This window comes from Ahaetulla prasina, chromosome 7 (assembly GCF_028640845.1).
Source record: "Ahaetulla prasina isolate Xishuangbanna chromosome 7, ASM2864084v1, whole genome shotgun sequence".
In the NCBI taxonomy this organism is placed as follows: domain Eukaryota; kingdom Metazoa; phylum Chordata; class Lepidosauria; order Squamata; family Colubridae; genus Ahaetulla; species Ahaetulla prasina.
The window spans coordinates 96,075,376-96,092,500 of record NC_080545.1 but is presented as its reverse complement, the minus strand read 5'-3'; the positions used below and the strand labels follow the sequence as shown (position 1 = coordinate 96,092,500).

At 43.9% G+C, this 17,125-nt stretch overlaps 1 protein-coding gene across 9 annotated transcripts in view; it reads right to left on the bottom strand.

Moving 5' to 3' along the window:
- SFMBT2 (Scm like with four mbt domains 2) overlaps window positions 1-17,125 on the bottom strand; it is a 78,936-nt gene that overhangs the window by 21,272 nt on the left and 40,539 nt on the right. For all 9 annotated transcript variants that reach the window (XR_009156082.1, XM_058190840.1, XM_058190841.1 and 6 more), the window contains exons 10-13: window positions 11,137-11,219; window positions 9,575-9,701; window positions 7,853-7,969; window positions 299-341 (exon numbers count right to left, since the gene is read on the bottom strand). Coding sequence is in view for 8 of the 9 variants with exons in the window: in XM_058190840.1 (XP_058046823.1) it covers window positions 299-341; window positions 7,853-7,969; window positions 9,575-9,701; window positions 11,137-11,219 (370 nt within the window). In the remaining variant the exon portion in view is untranslated. The remainder of the gene's footprint in view (window positions 1-298; window positions 342-7,852; window positions 7,970-9,574; window positions 9,702-11,136; window positions 11,220-17,125) is intronic.

The window sequence follows — 17,125 nt, the reverse complement described above, 5'->3', positions numbered from 1 at the left end:
GCAAAAGGGGGATCAGACACTGCAACCGACATAAATATGAACCAGTTGCCAAATTTTGATCACGTGACCATGGGGGAGGGGGTGCCTGCAACGGTCATAAGTGTGAGAAACTGGTCATAAGTCATTTTTTCCAGTGCGGTTGTAACTTCGGTCACTAAATGAATGGTCGTTAAGTTGAGGACTACCTATATATTAATGTATCCCTTAAAATATAGTCAAACGCCTTCTAGCTTAGAAGCAACACTTTTATTTACGTGACAAAACTGTGCTGTAATTGGTATTTTAAGGGCGTACTCACTGCTTTTCCGGCTGGACGATTGCAATCTTTCTCTTCCTCTGCGCTGGAAAACGAGGACAAGGACAAGGGTTAATCTGGCAATTTGCAGACGCACAGGGTGCGATTCCCTGCAGGAACATGAAAGATCCTCTCATCCGTTTCAAATTTACAGGTAGCCCTCCACTTACGAGTGCAGTCGAGCCCAACATGTCTGTTGTTTCTGCGCCCCCACCCCCCGAGCCGGGCCTCCTGCCAGAAAATGACTTGGAAAGTGAGGGGGAAGGGCCATCAGGACTTACCTCGGGAGCACCGGCTTCCCTGGCTCAGCTCCAGGAGCCAGAGGCAGGCCAGGTGGAGGAGATAACGAGGCCTCCGTCTCCTGACTCTTTCCCCCCAGGCCACGCCTCCAGACCCAGCTGATGGCAATCAGGCCTGGCTGGACCCTAGGTTTTGTAGGCAGGAGAGGTGGGAACAACAGAAGCAGGGGTGGGGCAGGCCTAGGAAGTGCTGAGTCATGGACCCACACCCCACAGGATATAAAGGCAGCAAGAGCTGCTGTGCCTCTTCGTAGCAGGCAAATTAACTGCTTAACTAAGAGCTGAAGTACTGTTTGATTCATCGGCATGGAGGGAGATAACAGAGAAACTTGGCAGATGCTAGCTATTTTGCTTCCAGAGCTGATAGTGCCGGCTATTTAAGCCATCGCTCGGATGGAGGTGAGGGGGGACAGAACAATGTCTGTTGTTAAATGAGATGTTTGTTTTAGGGGACTTTTCGCCCCTTTTCGCGACCTTTCTTGCCAGAGTCGTTAAGTGCATCTCTGAAGTCGATAAATCAGCAAAACCCGGTTGTTAAGTGAACCTGGCTTTTCCCTAACTGACTTTGCTTGTCCTAGAACCGTGATGGTGAACCGATGGCACTTGTGCCACAGGTAGAATGCAGAGCCCCCTTTGTAGGCGTGCGAGCCATCGCCCCAGCTCAGCTCCACTGTGCATGCGACCAGCTGATTTTGGGGTCTCTGCCGCATACGTGCGGGGGGCAGGACGCATGCTGGAGACGCGGTGCATGTGGGGGGGGGAGTGCAGGGAGGTCCCATGTGCATGCACGGGTGGGCGGAGCACACTTGCCGGGGGTGTGTGTGTCACACACGTATTGCATTATACGTTATAAATCAGAGGTCTCCGACCTTGGAAACTTTAAGCCTGGTGGACTTCAACTCCCAGAATTCCCCAGCCAGTGGAAGATGTCACCCTGTGGCCAAGAGTTGACGGTTGATAGGAAACAAACAGGGATTCAGTCTTCCGAAAGGAAGAGGTCCTTGAGATATAAATACGGAGGGCCCTGCCTGGTGACGTTCCCCAGCTTTTTTCAACTCAGCCTCAGCTATGGTCGATTAATTTTTATCTCCAGAGCTTTAGAGCTGAACTATATTATTCCCTGGATATTTTTTTCTTATTTTGGATTTTGGTTTTCTTTCCTTTCCTTTCAGGTAGATTTGTTTTCTTTTATCTTGATTTTTCTTGGACCTATGATTGTTGCTCTCCGTTGATACGGATTGGAGCTGGGGGGTCGCCCTTTCCGATGCCTCCCACCCTCCCCTTTCCCTCTCAGGTACCGGGCTGGTAGCTTTGGGGGGTGCTGCAGGGGTTTGCTTTCACCCCAAAGGTTGCGGCTGGCCTCCGTTGTCTCGGAGCGCCCTGATAAAAGCCACTGGAGCCGCCTTAGCCTCTAGGAGCCTTGGCGCGGCTAAGACAACGGAGGCCAGCTGCAACCTTTTGGGTGAAAGCAAACCCCCGCAGCACCCCCCAAAGCTACCAGCCCTCCGTATTTATATCTCAAGGACCTCTTCCTTTCGGAAGACTGAATCCCTGTTTGTTTCCTATCAACCGTCAACTCTTGGCCACAGGGTAACATCTTCCACTGGCTGGGGAATTCTGGGAGTTGAAGTCCACCAGGCTTAAAGTTGCCAAGGTTGGAGACCCCTGCTATAAATGCAGGGAGGCCTAATAGGTGCCCCCCCCTTCCCCCCACCCCCACGGCAGCCTGTGTTTGCTCTCAGGAGGCTGCAGGGAGGCCTGCTAGGCTCAAAGCAGGCCACGGGGGGTCATGTGGGTGGGGGAGGTAGGTTGTGTGCGCATGTTGTGACTCGTCCTCCCTCCTCTCCTCAGCCGGGCCCCTCCCATCTCCAACCGGGTCTGTTATCAGACTCCGAGTCTGAAAATGAAGATGAACGGCCTGTCATGCCTCCAGCCCCCGGCCCTGGCCCCATGCCCGGAGAGGATTCCAGGAGTGGGAAGACAAGCCCGATAAACACACTCATACAGCATGTGTTCCTTTGGCTCAGCCGTCAGAGCAGAGCAGGAAAACAGCCAGGTATTGGAATTGCTCGGGCCTACTCCTTCTGACCCCTCCCTTTCCCAGAAGCTGCCAGCAGATCCAGCTAAAGACAATTCAGAGTAGGAGGACCCTCGCTTCTGGAGATCTGAGAGGCGACGCCAGCAGAAGGAAGGGAGGGGCAGGCCTGGATAAATGCTGAGTCATGGAGCCACACCCCACAGCCTATATAAAGGACCTGCTTCTGGCATTCCAACCCTGAGTCAAGCAAAGTCTTATCGAGTTTGCTGATACCGGACCCTATCGCTGAAGTCACAACTTGGACTCCTGCCTGCCCTGAGAAACCTCGGAGGAACTTGGCAAGCTGCAGAGGCTTCGTTGCCAAATTGGTTACGGACTTCCTTGACTCGTTCGTCGGAGTGGAGTGTGGGACACGACAGCGCATGTGCAGGGGGCAGGGGTCATGGGGGTGTCGCGTACGCATTGCTTTCAGCACGTGGAAACAAAAAGGCTAGCCACCACTGTCCTAGAAGGTCGTAAAAGCCAAATTCACTTAACCGGGTTACTGATTTATCGACCACAGTGATTGGGACGTAGCAACGATCATAAATAGGAACTGGCAGCCAAATGTCTGAATTTTCATCGCGTGATTGTGGGGAGGCTGCAACAGTCGTAAGTGTGGGAAAACGGCCATAAATCACTTTAATCAGTGCTGGTGTCACTTCAAACAGGCCCTAAACAGACAGTTGTAAGTCGAGGACTGCCTATACAGGCTTAGAAGTGAGAAGACCCTTCAGAAGACGATGCATTCATTTTTGAACAGAAGTGCACAAAATCACCCACTAATAATAAGGTTAGCCGTTTGACCATTATCGCTGTCGGGATATTCATTACAAGAAATTGCCATTACACTCCAGTCATCCGTGCCGAGACATAAGCTTTGAACAATTGTTATTACTTCATGAACGCATTATGCTAAAGGACCCCACGGCTGTTATGACCTAGGCTCACTTAGGCATAAAAGACACACTTTAGTCTAAAACAAGCCTATTTTATTATAACAGCTGGGAATTATTTCATTCCCAGCTCAGTCCAAATTAATTCCAAAACAAAGTCTTTCCGAAGAAGTCCTTTGGCCTTATCACAAACCTTTATCTTCTTTGGCACCCTGCCAAAGGTTTTTCTTGGCAAAGCCCCACGAAGTTCAGAAACAAGAGACGCCTAATAGAAACAGATGTAGCAACGTTGCTTTCCTACAAAGAGCCCAAGAGTCGTTGCTACTCTTTTAAGCCTTATGGAGGGGCCAATCATCTCCTGGCCTTACTCCTGAGTCATCCTTTTTGCTTTTGCTGCTCTTGCCTTCTGGCAGCTCTTCGCATGCGTGCACTAGGAAGAGGCTCCTCCTGATACTCTGCCTTTCTGCTGTCCGCCTCTGGAAGCTCCGGAGTCCACGCATCACTCCCAGATGGCCCTGGCCCCACCTCAGTCTCCAACACAGAGCCCTCATCTGGACCTTCCCCTGACTTCAGGACTGGCCCATGGTCCTCCCCAGCCTCCTCACTGTCCGACTCAGCTGCGGGCTGCTGATGGACCGCAACACCGGTGCCCTTCAGTTCTTTGCTCACGGCGAGTTTACGGAATCTTGTACTTAATAAAAATAACTAAAACAATAGCCACTATTCTTCCGTTTCAGAAGATGTGATTAAATTTTGCAAGCATGATTGCCCCCAGTGTTTCTATTCCATGGACTTCATTAGAAGGAATCAAGGCTGGGGCAATTTTTAATTTTGTCGTGCTCTCCAAATTAGGTTCCTTGTTGATTTAAAAAATCAGATTTGCTCTGAGAAAAAAACGACGGCAAAATGGAACCGGGCAGTTTCTCAATCCAACCCGTGAATGTTAATGCAGGATTACAGAATAATAGGAGTTGGAAGGGACCTTGGAGGTCTTCTAGTCCAACCCCCTGCTCAAGCAGGAGATCTTATACCATTTTAGACAAATGACTGACAGAATCATACGTTACGTGGCTGGTGCAAAATCTTCCCATCTTTTCATTCTCCAGGAAAACAAAAACAAAAACAACACAGTCTTAAAAGGTTGTTTGCCGGCTTGGTTCATGGCATTAAAACTAGTTCCCATCACCAATCTCTTTCCACTTATGACTGTATGACTATAACTTGTTGCTGGCAATCCCTATGATTTATATTGATATATTGATCATCAATTGTGTTGTAAATGTTGTACCTTGATGAACGTATCTTTTCTTTTATGTACACTGAGAGCATATGCACCAAGACAAATTCCTTGTGTGTCCAATCACACTTGGCCAATAAAAAATTCTATTCTATTCTATTCTATTCTATTCTATTCTATTCTATTCTATTCTATTCTATTCTATTCTATTCTATTCTATTCCTTGGTTCGGCTTTGTGAATTCAACTGCATCTTGGCTTCGTTGTTTGAAACCATTTACCATAATTTGTCCGATAGGCTCATTCATACATCAATACCAAATTGAGATGTGCTTGTGTGAACACTCTTTTTTTTAGTTGGAGTCCTAGTGGACAATCGTTTGAATATGAGCCAGCAATGTGCAGCAGCAGCCAAAAAAGCTAATACAATCCTGGGTTGTATAACTTCGAATTCTATTCTATTCTATTCTATTCACCTTAGAATTCTTGATGAAGGTATCTTTTCCTTTATGTACACTGAGAGCATATGCACCAAGACAAATTCCTTGTGTGTCCAATCACACTTGGCCAATAAAAAAATCTATTCTATTCTATTCTATTCTATTCTATTCTATTCTATTCTATTCTATTCTATTCTATTCTATTCTATTCTATTCTATTCACCTTAGAATTCTTGATGAAGGTATATTTTCTTTTATGTACACTGAGAGCATAAGAACCAAGACAAAATCCTTGTGTCCAATCACGCTTGGCCAATAAAGAATTCTATTCTATTCTATTCAAGTTTTATTTTGAAAAAATCATAACAAAATTCTACTCTTCAGAGGTTTTCCCCATTCTAGTTCCTCCCACGGGGCATAACTCCAGCCCTCCAGATCTGGCTGAACTGCAGTTCCTAGAAGACGCAGCCAGTGTGGTTAATACAGCCTGTCCTCAACTTGCGACCACAACCGAGCTCCAAATTCCTGTTTCTAAGTGGGACAGTTGTCGACCCTTGACTTTTGGCTGTGTCGTGTCCCACTCCTCCGCTGACGGCCAGGTCAGGGAAATCCGAATCAGGCTTGCCTCTGCAGCTCTGCCCAAAGTCCTAGCAAAGTCCTCAGAGCAGGCAGGAGACCAGTAAGTGACTTCAGCAAGATAAGTTCGACTTTTGCCTGACTCAGAGACTGCCAGAAAGCAGATCCTTTATATAGGCCATGGGGTGTGGCTCCATGACTCAGCACTCATTAAGGCCTGCCCCTCCCTTCCTTCTGTTGCCTCCGCCTATCCAATCTTCTGATGCGAGGGTCACTCCAATCAGCAGCTGTTGGAAATAAACTTTCCTCAGGCTCACATGCTGTGGAGGAGGGAGAGGGGTCTAGCTGCTCCGTTTGCCTGGGCATGGAGCCAGGGCTGGGGCCGGGGGATGCTCCCTCCTCTTCAGCCTGCTTGGGCATGGAGCCAGGGCTGGGACCGGGAGGTGCCCCCTCCTCTTCAGCTTGTCTGGGCATGGAGCCAGGACTGGGGCCGGGAGGCATACATTCCTCAGTGTTCGGGAGCAGATAAGAAGGCCCCGGCTGCTCTGAGGGCGGGCAAGACACAACAGGCTGGTTTTCACATGACTGCTGCAGCATCCCCACGGCCACGCGATCAAAATTCAGACGCTTGGCAACCGAGTCGTATTTATGACGGCCGCAGTGTCCGGCAATCCCTTTTTGCGACCTTCTCAATGGAGAAGCCAGACTCACTTAACAACCGTTTTGCTTACTGAACAACTGTAGGGATTCACTTCATGACTGTGGCAAGGAAGGTCGTAAAATGGGGAAAAAATTCACTCAACTTTCTCGCTTAGCACTGGAAATTTGGGGCTCCATTGCGGTCTTATGTTGTGGTCTGCCATCAATCTGCGGAGCTGGCAACGGAGTTGGACAGCGATAAGGCTGAGATGAGGCCAGGGCCATTGGGAAGTGAGGTGCGAACTCCAGAGCCTGATAGTGGTGAGGCAGAAGAACAGGAGGAGCCTTGTTGTGTCTTGCCCGCTCCCACCGCAGCCGGGGCCTTCTTATCTGCTTCTGAACGCTGAGGAATGTCCTAGTATGCCTCCCGGCCCCAGCCCTGGCTCCATGCCCAGACAGGCTGAGGAGGAGGAAGCACCTCCAGCCCCCAGCTCTGGCTCCATGCCCAGGCAAACGGAGCAACTAGACCCCTCCCCCTCCCCCACAGCATGTGAGCCTGAGGGAGGTCAATTGCCAACAGCTGCAGACTGGAGTGACCCTCGCTTCAGAAGAATTGATAGGCGGCGGCGACAGAAGGAAGGGAGGGGCAGGCCTGGATAAGTGCTGAGTCATGGAGCCACACCCCATGGCCTATATAAAGGACCTGCTTTCTGGCATTCTCTGAGTCAGGCAAAGTCTAAACATATCTTGCTGAAGTCACTTTCTGGTCTCCTGCCTGCCTTGAGGACTTTGCTAGGACTTTGGCAGAGCTGCAGAGGCACACCTGATTCGGATTTCCCTGACCCGGCCGTCAGCGGAGGAGTGGGACACGACAAGCCTGTTCCTAATACGCGCATGAGAAGAGCTGCCAGAAGACAAGAGCAGCTCAAGCAGAGAGGACGACTCGGGAGTAGGGCCAATAGATGACTGGGCCCTCCCATAAGGCTTAAAGCAGACCAGCACCGGCGTTTGGCCTTTGCCAGAAAACAACGTTGTAGCTGTGTCTTTCTGCTTCGTCTTCTGCTTGGTATACGTCTTTGTTTTTGTGGCTTCTGGACGTTTGCCAGGAAGGGCCTTTGGCAGTTTGCCTAATTGGACTAAGGTTCGTGAGATAACTGAGGAATTTGTGTTGGGAGGCATTTGTTTTCCTTTGAGTTGAACGACGCTGGGAATGAAGTAATTCCCAGCTGTTCGAATAAAGTTTGTTTTTCCACGGACTAAGTTTATTACTACCTACTTGGGCCCTGGGTCACAACATCGTAAGCCTCGGACTACCCGTAGTCCTGGAAAAGGCCAAACAGCTGGATGATTATTGCAAAACTTAGGAATCGAAAGTTGTTTTTCTGGGTACTTACTGGGGTTTTTATGCGGTGCCGAGAGCTTGTAACCGTTTGCTTCACACCAGCCCACAGGGAAGATGTCCATCGATTCCACATCGACTATATATTCGGAAGCAGGTGCGTGCGGAAGACCTATTGATGCATAAGAAATGCCAGAAAACCAGCAATGTGGTGTCAAAAAGAAAAGAACAAGCACATATACATACAGGTGGGGGGGGGAAGAATCTGTGGTCTCCAGCTTTAAATGTGCTTCATCATTTATGAGTCACATGGTTGAGTTGGGTGGCAATAGAAACGGAATGAATGAATGAATGCATGATCTATTAGTGCAGTGGTTCTCAACCTTTATAGTGCTGCGACCCCTTGAATACAATTCCCCACGATGTGGCGACCCCTTTAATACAATTCCCCACGATGTGGCGACCCCAACCGTAAAATTATTTTCGTTTTGAATTTATCGCGCCTGAAGCCGTATTGGCTAGCGATCTGAACTGCTTGCGATTGCCTTGAGGACGGAGGCATTAAAGCGGAGACTCCTCCCCTATTAAGTTTATGGCGCCTGAAGCCAGATTAGGCTAGCGGTTGGGAGTGATTGCAGCTGGCTTGAGAGGGAGACATCAGAGCAAAGATTTCTCTCTTTTTTAAGAGAGAAAAGAGCCTGCAGCTGGCTTGTGGAGTCAACCATTGGAGTGCGATTCTTCGACTCGCAAGTATACGTCCCATATTTCTTTAGAATAGAATAGAATAGAATTTTTTATTGGCCAAGTGTGATTGGACACACAAGGAATTTGTCTTGGTGCATATGCTCTCAGTGTACATAAAAGATGGTCTTAGGCGACGCCTGGCAAATCGTCATTCGACCCCCAACGGGGTCCCGACCCACAGGTTGAGGACCACTGTACTAGTGTTTTTCAAACCTAGCAACTCGGAAGAGGTGAGGACTTCCACTCCCAGAATTCCTCCTATCAGCATGCTGGTTGGGGAATTCTGGGAATTGAAGTCCACCTCTGCTTCCAATTTGTCAGGCTTCAAAAACACCTATCTTAACGCAATAAACAGAAACCAGAATGCTGAGTTTTTTTAAAAAAGCAACTTGAATTTGCTCCAAAGGGAATACATGCTTAGTGTTTTGTTTAAAAGGGAATATATGTTTAAAAGTCGCCTTATCAAGGGGTTAGGTGGCATATAAATTTAATAAAAAATTTAAATGTATAAATATATCTAGTATAAATGTATATATGTATAAATATATCTAGCGGCATATAGGTCTACATGTTTGACAGCAGATAGTTAGGTAATAATTCTTATATTTTTAGCACTTTACCCCATGCTGAGATTCAGGGGAGGCTGGATTTTATCTTGAAAACCCGGTTTCAATAGGGCTAGTATGGTGGCATTTTATCTATTTATTTTTAATGGTGAAAATATATTGCTTTATTTTGTAATGTTTATTGTCACTGATATTTGCGTTTTGCCTTTGCTGCCACCCCCCCGCCACCATGGTTGGTTTAATGATGTCAACTCTCCATGGTGAAATGTCAGCTGCATAATTGGAGGAATGAACGAATAAATAACATTTACAGAAAGAAGGAATGCCTGCTTGTATGCATGAAGAAAGAAAGGAAGAAAGAAAGAAAGAAAGAAAGAAAGAAAGAAAGAAAGAAAGAAAATAGTTAGTTAGTTAGTTAGTTTCAAGAGCTCAGCAGGAGTCACATAGGATAGGATTTTGTAATGTACCTTCAAAAGACAGCCACATTAGCCGGCCTTTTATGGAAGTGACAGATGCCACGCAAATCACGGCCGGATTCTGGGGGCTCACTGCTTCAAGTATCATGTTTTTCACAAAAGCTCGATTACAGGAAGCCTGAATGGGATAAACAGAAAACAAAAATAGAACATAAAACAACAGGATTGGAAAAGACCTGGGCAGTCATTTGGGACCTGGGAAGGAAAGAAAGAGGGAGAGAGGGAGGAAATAGGGGAGGAAGGAAGAGAAGAAATGGAGAGGAAGGAAGGAAGGAAGGAAGGAAGGAAGGAAAGAAAGAAAGAAAGAAAGAAAGGAAGAAAGAAAGAAAGAAAGAAAGAAAGAAAGAAAGAAAAAGAGGGGAGGGACGGAGGAAGGAAGAAAGAGAAGAAATAGAGGAAGAAGGAAAGAAAAAAGAAAGAAAGGGGAGGGAGGAACGAAGAAAGAGGAGAAATAGAGGAAGAAGGAAGGGAAAAAAGAAAGAAATAGGGGAGGGAGGAAAGAAGAAAGAGGAGAAATAGAGGAAGAAGGAAGGAAAGAAAGAAAGAAATAGGGGAGGGAGGAAGGAAGAAAGAGGAGAAATAGAGGAAGAAGGAAGGAAAAAAAGAAAGAAAGAGGGGAGGGAGGGAGGAAGAAAGAGGAGAAATAGAGGAAGAAGGAAGGAAAAAAGAAATAGGGGAGGGAGGAAGGAAGAAAGAGGAGAAATAGAGGAAGAAGGAAGGAAAAAAAGAAGAAAATAGAGGAGGGAGGAAGGAAGAAAGAGGAGAAACAGAGGAAGAAGGAAGGAAAAAAAGAAAGAAATAGGGGAGGGAGGAAGAAGGGGCGTGCATAAGAGCACAAACGTGCCTACCGTTCCTGTCCTATTGTTTCCTTTTGTTATATCCAATTAATATAGTTATTACATACTCATACCTATATATATGCTTATATATATTGTATACTTATTACATGCTTATGCTTATATATACTGTGTGACAAATAAATAAATAAATAAAAGAAGAAGAAGAGAAATAGAGGAGGAAGGAAAGAAAGAAATAGGGGAGGGAGGAGGAAGGAAGAGGAGAAATAGAGGGAGGGAGGGAGGGAGGGAGGGAGGGAGGGAGGAGTGCTATGACCCCCCAACCTCTTTGACCGTAACTTTTTACAAAAGCGGTGTTTGTTTGGGCAAGAACACATACAACGAAGGGGTAGGACCGTTGATGGCAATATGCACGGGACGAGAAAGATCACGATGCACGGAAAAGAAAGTCTGTTGAGCCACCAGAGGGGCCTCTGGTGGCTCAACAGACTAAATCTGTCTGTTATTAACAGCAGCTGCTTGCAATTACTGCAGGTTCAAGCCCCACCAGGCCCAAGGTTGACTCAGCCTTCCATCCTTTATAAGGTAAGTAAAATGAGGACCCAGATTGTTTGGGGGCAATAAAAAAACTTGACTTTGTATATAATATACAAATGGATGAAGACTATTGCTTAACACAGTGTAAACTGCCCTGAGTCTTCGGAGACGGGCGGGATATAAATGCAAATAAAAAAAGAAAAGAAAAGCACATCTTACTTTTCTGAAGCAGCCCTCAGGAGCTGCCTCCGCTCCGCACTGCTTCTGGTAATCCGCCCAGTCAAAATCCGGATTAGAATAACCTGCAGGAAATCCCAGGAAACAAACGAAGAATTCTTTTCTCTCCTTTTGTTCGGGTGAAGACAGAAGTGGACAGAAGCCCGACAGCACCCCAGTACTCGAGAAAAACACAACTATCCGAGAATATTTACCTCAGCCCGCTCAAATGTCGGTTGGAGTCCTTCGCTAACTAGAGTTTACAGGAATCGGATGAGCTTCGCCAATATACACCGTTCAGAAGCTTTTAAACATCCCCCAACCCATATGATTGTCGTTTTTGTTGTTTGCAATGGGTTGGTGGATGGCAGCCAGCATTGTACTGTGGCGGCAAAAAAGCTGAATGCGATGTTAAGCTGCTTCAACATAAATGTAAATCAAGGAGAAATCTTGCTCAATTCTAACCCTTAGCTAGCTGGAGTTTCTGTGTTCTGTCCCCCTCGCCTCAGTCTGAGCGATGACTTAATTAGCCGGCAACTATCAGCTTCTGGCAGCAAACTAGCAAGCTTCTGCCAAGTGTCTCTGTTATCTCTCTTGCTGCCGATGAGTCAACCAGGAACAAACAGTACTTCAGCTCTTAGTTAAGCAGTTGATTTGCTTGCCATGAAGGGGTATAGCAGCCCTTGCTGCTTTTATATCCTGTGGGGTGTGGCTCCATGACTCAGCACTTCCTAGGCCTGCCCCATCCTTGCTTTTGTTGTTCCCGCCTCTCCTGCCTACGAAACCTAGGGTCCAGCCAGGCCTGATTGCCATCAGCTATGTCTGGAGGCGTGGCATGGGGGGGGGGAAAGAGTCAGGGGACGGAGGCCTCGTTATCTCCTCCACCTGACCTGCCTCTGGCTCCTGGAGCTGAGCCAGGGAAGGCGGTGCTCCAGAGGTAAGTCCTGATGGCCCTTCCCCCTCACTTTCCGAGTCACTTTCTAGCAGGGGCCCCGGCTCGGGGGGCGCAGACACAACATTCTGGGAGTTGCATCGGTTGAACTAATACAGTACATTTTCTCTTTCTTTCGATTTGTGATTTGAGGATCTATTTAATTGTCGATCAATTGCCTCCTGATGATTGGCCCAAAGTCACCTAGCCAGCTTTCATGGCTAAGGCAGGACTAGAACTTACTTCTCCTAGCTTCTAGCCCAGTGGTGGCAAAACTCACCGAGTGCCGAACAGGTATGCGATTCATGTGCTTTGCGCACATGCGTGCTATCCCCGCTGATGCGCAGCTCCTCCCTCTGTGCTCCGTTCGCAACCACACCATGCAATGCATGCATGCAAACGCTGTCTAGGCATGAGTGTGCTGTGCGCAAATATTCTTGCATGTATGTACAAATGTGCGTGCATGCACAGGAGAGCTCTGAAGACCAGCTGGGTCCCCTGAATTGCGGGCATACGCACCGGAGCCTAAACACCAGCTGGGGCGCATGTGTAGCTGCAGGTGAATTGGGCGACAGCTCACGCTCAGCTGAGAAAGATGGCTCTGCGTGTCGTGTCCCACTCCTCCGCTGACGGCCGGGTCAGGGAAATCCGAATCAGGCGTGCCTCTGCAGCTCTGCCAAAGTCTTAGCAAAGTCCTCAAGGCAGGCAGGAGACCAGAAAGTGACTTCAGCAAGATAAGGTAGACTTTGCCTGACTCAGAGAATGCCAGAAAGGGGGGCGTGGCCATGACCGTGGTGGGGTAAGGACCTTTCCTTCACTTCACAGGGCTTAATAATGAAGATTTATGAGGATTAATGCTGTTTGGAATGCACCGTTATGGATGAAAGTTAATAAATCATGAAGTGGAAGTGTTAATAGCCCAGCAGACTGAATTTAAAACTGGTAGGTCATCTGAAACTGCTTGAATTAAGGAGTTTTTACTGCGTGGGATGACCGAACTGGCAGATACAATGAGTTTGGAATAAACTGCTGTCTTTTGCTTTCCTTATTATAATTATCGTGTTCTGTGTTAAATGCTGAGGCTAAGGAATATCAAAGACTGAATTTGCTAATGAGAAGAATTTTAATTGAAGAGATCGATCTTTTGTGCTGGACTGACTGGCTGACTGGCTGAAGAAGCTTTTATTAGGTGGATAATTTTTTTTTAATTATTTTTCTTTTGAGAGGAAATTAATAGCTTGTTTATATTACAGAAAACAAAAAAAGGACTTTGTTTTGAAGTTCAAGCTGGTTTGTTTTTTTTTTCTCTGCCGACGTGGAGAAAAATGGCGCTGATTAAGCTGTGAGGTAATTGTGTTTCTTTGTGGAGTGAATATGACTCATAAGTTACTGATAAGCTACTAACGAGTGCAAATAAGCCGTTTCGCTTCAATTAAAGATTGTCGTCCTTGATCTTCATCAAGACCCTCTGTAAAATTGGTTTGACTGCTGTCCTTTGATCTTCACTAAGACTCTTTGAAAAATTGGAATCCCAGTTTGAGAAATTTTTGGTTTTTTTTTTCAAAATGACTCAACAATTTTCAGAAACGCAGCAAATTGCTGCAGCTTTAAATAAAATTGGGGAAAAAATAGCAGCACTATCAGAGCGTATAGATAATTTGACATTTAAACTGACATCCGAAGTGCAAAATTTAAAGCAAGATATGAATGATAACTTTGCTAAACAAAAAGAGGAAATGACAATGATTAAAGATGAAATGGAGCAGCTGCATGTGCATGAGGCAAAAGTAGATCGGCAAATTGGCAAAATATTTTATAAAATGAGCAGCAAGATAAGAGAATTTGTCTTTTGGAAGAAGAGATGAGGAAATATAATTTTGTTATTAGAGGAATCTCGGAAGAAAGGGAAGATAAATTGAAACAGCGGGTTTTGAAATGGATTAATGATTTGGATACGCAACTTACGTTCACAATAGCAGACCTGGCAAGCGTTATTAGAATTGGATATAGAAGGCAAAATGGTTCTAACAGGAATGTGCTTGTCAGGTTCGCAAATCTTGGTGATAAGTTGGAAGTTATGGCCAAGTTAAGAGAGTTGGGAGATGCTTTGAAGTTTGAAGGGAAGACTATTCAAGTCTTCCCGGATATATCAAGAGAAGAAAGGGCATGGAGATTTTTTTTAAAACCAATTACAAAAGTTTTGAGAGATAATGGAATTAAATACAATTGGAGGCCACCACAACAATTGAAATTTTTTTATAAAGGAAGGATGCGTACAATCACCCCAGATATAGATGCATTATTATATTTACGGAGCTTGGACTGATTGAGATGGAGGATTTAATGGAGATAAAAGATCAAATGCTTCAGATGGGTGGAACATACGTGGAAACATCAATCTCAGAAGAAGAAAAAGGGGCTATTGGAGGCAAGACTCTAAAGGGTTAAAGAGGAAAGAAATATCACCTGTGTTGGTTGAACAGAAGAAGAGTCGTGAGGATACAGTAGGAGAAGAAGCAGATAAGAGTCTTGGAAAATATGAAGCTGAATGCGGTCATCGCTATCTTTTTTTGAGTGATGAATTTAAATAGACAGCCCGAAAGAAGTGCCCGGGCATTGGCACGTCCCTCTCCCCATTCTCTTTATAGAGGCGAAACCGATGAGGATGTGGGGAAGAAGATTGTTTGTATTTTATTGTTTGTTTTGTTTTGTTTTTTTCTGTTTTCTTATTGTTGTTTATATGGTAGTTTAATGTCGGGTGGTGGGGGCACAGAAAGGAAGATGCGGGATAGGATTAAAAATTTATATTTTAAATGGGAGTTATAAAAATAATGTCATGGAATGTGAAGGGTACAGGAATCAGATTAAAAGAAGAAGATTGGAGCTTAAGATTAAAAGGATTTACCAGACATTTTATTTTTACAAGAAACCCATCAGAAATCTGAAGATTCAAATAGAATGTATATAAAAGGTATGCAAATATATGAAAAGCATTTGGAACTTCAAAAGCTAGAGGAGTTGCAACACTGATATCAGATAGGGTGTACTTTGAAAAACATAAGGTAATTTTGGATGAAGATGGAAGATATGTAATAATTGTTGGAAATCTTAATGAGGAAAAAGTGACACTTGTTAATTTATATTTACCGAATGAAAAACAAAGAGAATTTCTTGAAAAATAACAAAATTTTGGAGAATGAAAGTGTAGGGAAAGTAATTGTGGCTGGGGATTTTAATTTAATCAGAGATAAAATAGACAGTACTAATCCCACCCGCTGTGGAGGAGCAAATAAAATGGGGATTTTAAATATGTGGATGCTTCGAAACGGCATGGTTGATGTGTGGAGAGAGGTTAAAGGAATTGAGAGAGTATACACTTTTTTTTCTAAGATATATAATACATATTCTAGAATTGATTATATTTTTCTTTCTAAAGATTTGTTGAATAATGTGGATAAGGTAGATGTGGGAATTTAAAGATTCTGATCATGCAGAAGTTATGGTGGACTTAGATTTTAATTTTGAGAAAAAAGAAGCTATTGGAGATATGACGAAATTGTATAAAATGAAAAGGATAAAAATGGATACTTAAAAATTGGAGGAAAGTTGGAGATTAAATGATAACGGGGAGGTTAAATTTGAAATTGTTTGGGATGCGATGAAAGCGGTGTTTAGAGGGGAGAGTATCAAATTATCAAGTAGGAAATATAAAAATTATAAAATTAAAATGGAAAGAGATAAAAATAAGATTAAAGAATTGGAAAATCAATTTTTGTTTACTAAAGAAAAAAAAATTCTTCAGGAGCTTAATATGTTAAGAAATAAAATGATAGAAGAAGATACAGAGTTAGTAAAAAGAAATTTGAGATTTTTAAATAGGAATTTTTTTGAATTTAGTAATAGAAATTCTAAATTATTGGCAAAGATGGCGAAAGATAAAAGAGAGAAGAGAGAAATTGGAGTTTTGATAGATGATAGAGGTATAAGATGTTATAAAAAATTAGAGAAATGTGAAGTGGTTAGAAACTTTTTTCAGAATCTATATTCAAAGAAACCAATTAATCGGGGAAAATTGCAAAGCTATTTAGAAAAGTATGTGGTGAAAATTGATCAAACATATAAGGAATTGATGGAAGAAGATATAACACAAGATGAGATTAATGGAATAATACAAAAATTAAAATTAGGGAAAGCTCCAGGTGAGGATGGATTACCTGTTGAGTTTTATAAAGAATTTAAAGAATTAATAATACCAAGACTGCAAAAATTATTCAATGGAATATTACATGGTGGGGAAGTACCTTCGTCATGGAATAGAACGGTGATATCCCTAATTCCTAAACCAGATAAAGATTTAGAAAGGATTGAGTCCTATCGGCCCATTTCTTTAATTAATCAGGATGCAAAGATATTTACTGCTATTATAAGTAATAGATTAAATAGATTTATAGATAGATATATAAGTTATAATCAAGTAGGCTTTGTGAAGGGTAGATACATGAGTGATATTGTTAGAAGAGTATTAAATATTATAGATGTAGCTGAATATAATGGTGATAAAATTGGTATAGTATCATTGGATATTTTTAAAGCTTTTGATTCTGTACAATGGGAAACAATTAAAGTAATTGTGGAGGCTTTAGGCTTTGGTAATAAGTTTATACATGTTATTTCAAAATTGTACCAAAAGAGCAGTGCAAGAGTGAAGGTGAATGGAATATTAACTGAAGAGATAAAATTAGAAGCTGGTACGAGACAAGGATGTCCCTGTCCCCAACATTATTTTTATTGGCTATGGAAATATTGACAAAATGATAGAAAAGATGAAGAATTAGAAGGATATAAGGGTATAAGATAAATTTGTATGGATGATACTTTAATTATTTTGAAAAATGTAGAGAAAGATTTGAAAAGATATATAAGCATTTGATAGAATTTGAAGAAATGACAGGATTGAAAGTAAATTGGTCAAAGTCAGAATTATTGATGGATAGTAATGGTAATGAGTCTGAGAATATGCAAGAGCAATTTGGGATAAGGATTAAAACACATTGAAATATT